Raw genomic sequence first — 3,461 nt, 5'->3', positions numbered from 1 at the left:
CCGCAAGGCTCCAGGGCCCTCTCCTCATGCTGTACCCTGGGATGGGGAGGGGGCCCCGGGGGTCCTGACCAGCCCGCGCCGGTGTCCTGCCCGCCACAGCTGCGTGCTCGGCTGCACAGGGCAGCTGTTGCAGAGGGGCGCACGGAGAAGTGGTGCGCGGTGCGGACCCCACGAAGCACAGCCGTGGCTCCAGAGCCGTGGCCCCTGAGCAAGCAAAGCCGGCCCCCCGTCCAGGCGCAGGGCCGGACCCCGTCCTCCCTGCGCCTCCCAGCCTCGGCTCCTTCGGGCACAAGCTCAGCTCTGGCTGGCGTCGCTTCCGGCGGGCACCGGGCCTGGGCAACCGGCCAAGTGCTGGCCACAACCCTGCCCCCTGGACCACGCCAGGGCCGCGCCTGCCCCAGGCGCCCGTGCTCACTTGAGGCGTGAGCGATGCCGCCGGCGTTCATGTGGCTCGGCGGCGTCTGTCGCACGTGTCAGGAGACGCAGCGGGGCGTGGCGGGGACATGGCAGATGGCGGGTCTGACCCTGACCCCCAGCACGTGCTGGGCAGGCGTCCGGCCAGGGTTCCTTGTCCATCTGTGCAGTGGGCAGAGAAGTGCCCGCCAGGCACTTTGCAGCCAGAGCCGCCCCGTCGACGCTGCGCCTGCTGCGGTCAGCGCTGGACGGGTGCCAAGCGCACTGGCCTCCGTGCACACGCAGGCGGCACGCGGGAGGGCGCCCGGAGCCTGCTGGTGGCTGGTTCAGATGCGCCCATCGCTGGAAAATCAGACCGTGCTCACTCGCCGCCCAGGCCAAATCACTGCGCTCTGCAACCACCGGCAGGCGGCTGGGCTGTCGGGACGCGACGGTGCTGAGCCGGCCGTCCCCAGACCAGCACGGGAGGGCGCGCGCATTGCAAACACAACCTCACGCTTCCCGTTCCCGTCGTGAGGCTTTCCAAGTACGAATCACTCTAGGTTTTAATTACTTTTAAGCATCTGCTTGGTTATGCCTCTATCCTTTATACCAGAAGTCCATAAGCAACTTACAACTATTTGCTTCTCCCCCCAACAAAACATTTGAAGTAGTTGAAAATATAAAGAAAAAGACAGTAAAAAGTAAAATGATCAGAGTCATATAACTCTGAACTTGAAGTAACATAGCTAAGAAAATCAAGTATTAATGGAGCTCTGGGATTCCTGGCAGCCAAGGTGAAAAGAGAAAGTTCTTGTTGCGGGAGAAAAGGAAGCGTCTTGTTGATTGGCCTTGTGATATCACACCTCAGTCCTCCTGTCCTTTAAAAAGGTGTTTTAGAAAAACAAGGCACAGTGGTAACTCGAGATGGCCTGCCGCCAGCCAGGCTGAGCACGCAGGGGCGGGAAGCTGTGTGGCCGCACTGGCCGCAGACGCTGCACCCTGATGAGCTACACTGGGCTTTTCCCAGGCTTCTCTCCATAGTTCTTTCTTCTCTCACCACCCGAAAGGTGGGCACAAGTGTTACTCTGCACAAGCACTCTGCGCACAGACAAGCAGAGCTGCAGAGAAGTTAGCCTGAGCCACACAGTCCACTCGCCCATCCAGGAACCCCGGTCTGGAACGGCCTTTCCTGAACAGCGGGCGGGGTCCTCTGACCTGGCTCCGGAAAAGGGCTTCTGAGAGCACACGGATTCAGGAAGAGCCAAGTGAGGAAAGGTAACGCAGCTCCTCGCTGCAGAGCTTGTCAGCGCCTTGGACGGCCCGGGCTGCGTCCCAACCCCGCCACGGCCGAGTCCCACGCTCAGGGGCCTCGAGCGCCTTCTCTGAGGGCACGTCCCCACCCTGCACGTGGGAGAGGCTTGAGGAGGGGAAGGGCCCTGGAATGCCACGCTAGGTGGCCTGGTTTTAAGTCCCCACCGGATCAGGTCCCCCGCTGTGCCTAAGCCTCAGCGTCCTCAGCCGCCCAGCGGGCCTGGGGGTAAGCCGCCCAGCGGAGCGCGCCGCAGGGGCTAAGCGCGGTTGGCGAAGGGCGCGTTACAGGACCGCGGCAGTGCACAGAAGCGGCCGGTAGCGTCAGCGTCGCGGGAGCGGCAGGGGCCGTCACAACCTGCCGTGGCGGCGGACAGCAGCTGGGCTTGACGGACGGGCTCCGGGGGGGCCCTAGGGCGCCACGGCGGTGGGGTCCTTGGCGCCGGGGGTGCTGGGCAGGGACTTGAGGTACTCCAGGTGCCGGCGGGTGGCCTCCTGGTTCTGGCGCACGTAGTACACGAGGTAGGCGACCACCATGGCAAACCAGCCGAACATGGTGGCGAGCATGGCCACGTCGGTGGTCTTGCGGTGGACGCCGCAGAAGCTGGCGCCGGCGTCCAGGGCCTGGACCAGCGGCTTGCCCACGAACTCCTCGCGCTCCGACGTCTGGCAGGCGATCTCGTCGGCCGTGTCGGGGTCCAGCTTCAGCTCCCACAGGGCCTCCTGCAGCGCGCACTCGCAGTGCAGGGGATTGTGGGACAAGCGGATCTTGGCGCTGAGCTTGCCCAGGGCGTCCTTGGGGATCCGGCGCAGGCGGTTGTGGGACAGGTCCAGCAGCCGCAGGCCCCCGGCCAGGCCGGCGAAGGCGGCGAGGCCGACCGTCTCGATGGCGTTGCGGGACAGGTCCAGCTCGCGGAGCTGGCCCAGCTGCTGGAAGGCCCCGTTGGGCACGTGCGTGATGTGGTTGGCGTCGAGCTTCAGCAGCACCGCGTCGGCCGGGATGTCCTTGGGGACCTCCCGCAGGCCCCTGGCGCTGCAGTGGACGGCCACGGCCCCGGCCAGCTGGGGACACAGGCAGCCCTGGGGGCAGGCGGCGGCGCCACCCAGGCACAGGAGGAGCAGGAGGCAGGTGGCTCCCCGGGGGGCCGGCGGGCGCCGGGGGCTCTGCTTGTCCCGGGGCGCCATCTGGACTCCGCCTGGGGACAGACGGCCGGTCCCGGCTCCTCCACTCGGCCGGCAGGCGGGCCGGTACCCTGGCAGCAGTGAGCCTCTTTCCTCGCTGGCCAGGGCCCCCCCCCCCCCCCCCCCCCGGCGACCTGTCTCAGCGCCCAGAGAGGAGGAAAGGGGGGCTGAGCCAGCGAGGGAGGGAGCAGCGTCCCGGGGTGGGCCCGCGGGACCCGCCACACCCTTGGGAAGGACTCCAGGCAAAGGGGCGCGGCTGCCCACGGGGTCACACCTCCTTTTAGGCAGCCCTGCCCCTGACTCCTGCCCGGCACCCCCAGGCCACCTGGAAGGGCGTCTCCCCTCGGGGGCGGGTGGGCGCTGACCGGCTTGCGGGGGCCCGGGTCCCCGGCCCCGCCCCTGGCGCAGCTGCTGGCCCAGGGGTCTGGGGGCGCCGGGCAGGGCCTGCCAGCGCCCGCAGCCCTGGGGCCCGGCCCTGGCCGCGGGACGCAGCGGCGCCGCCCTGCGCGGGGTGGGCTCGCCGCGCGCCTCCTCCGCAGCCGGTCACAGCGAGCCCGGCCCGCCCGGAGGGCCCC

General features: G+C 68.1%; 1 protein-coding gene across 1 annotated transcript; it reads right to left on the bottom strand.

The window, feature by feature from the left end:
* Positions 1-941: 941 nt before the first annotated feature.
* LRRC3 (leucine rich repeat containing 3) lies at positions 942-2,994 on the bottom strand. Its single transcript, XM_004467823.4, has one exon. The coding sequence runs from the start codon at positions 2,887-2,889 to the stop codon at positions 2,116-2,118; it is 774 nt and encodes a 257-aa protein (XP_004467880.2). The 5' UTR covers positions 2,890-2,994; the 3' UTR covers positions 942-2,115.
* Between the last annotated feature and the right edge of the window lie 467 nt (positions 2,995-3,461).

Source organism: Dasypus novemcinctus, chromosome 4 (genome assembly GCF_030445035.2).
Source record: "Dasypus novemcinctus isolate mDasNov1 chromosome 4, mDasNov1.1.hap2, whole genome shotgun sequence".
Lineage (NCBI taxonomy): Eukaryota > Metazoa > Chordata > Mammalia > Cingulata > Dasypodidae > Dasypus > Dasypus novemcinctus.
Note: the sequence above shows the minus strand (reverse complement) of the source record. Positions and strands in the feature narration are given on the sequence as shown.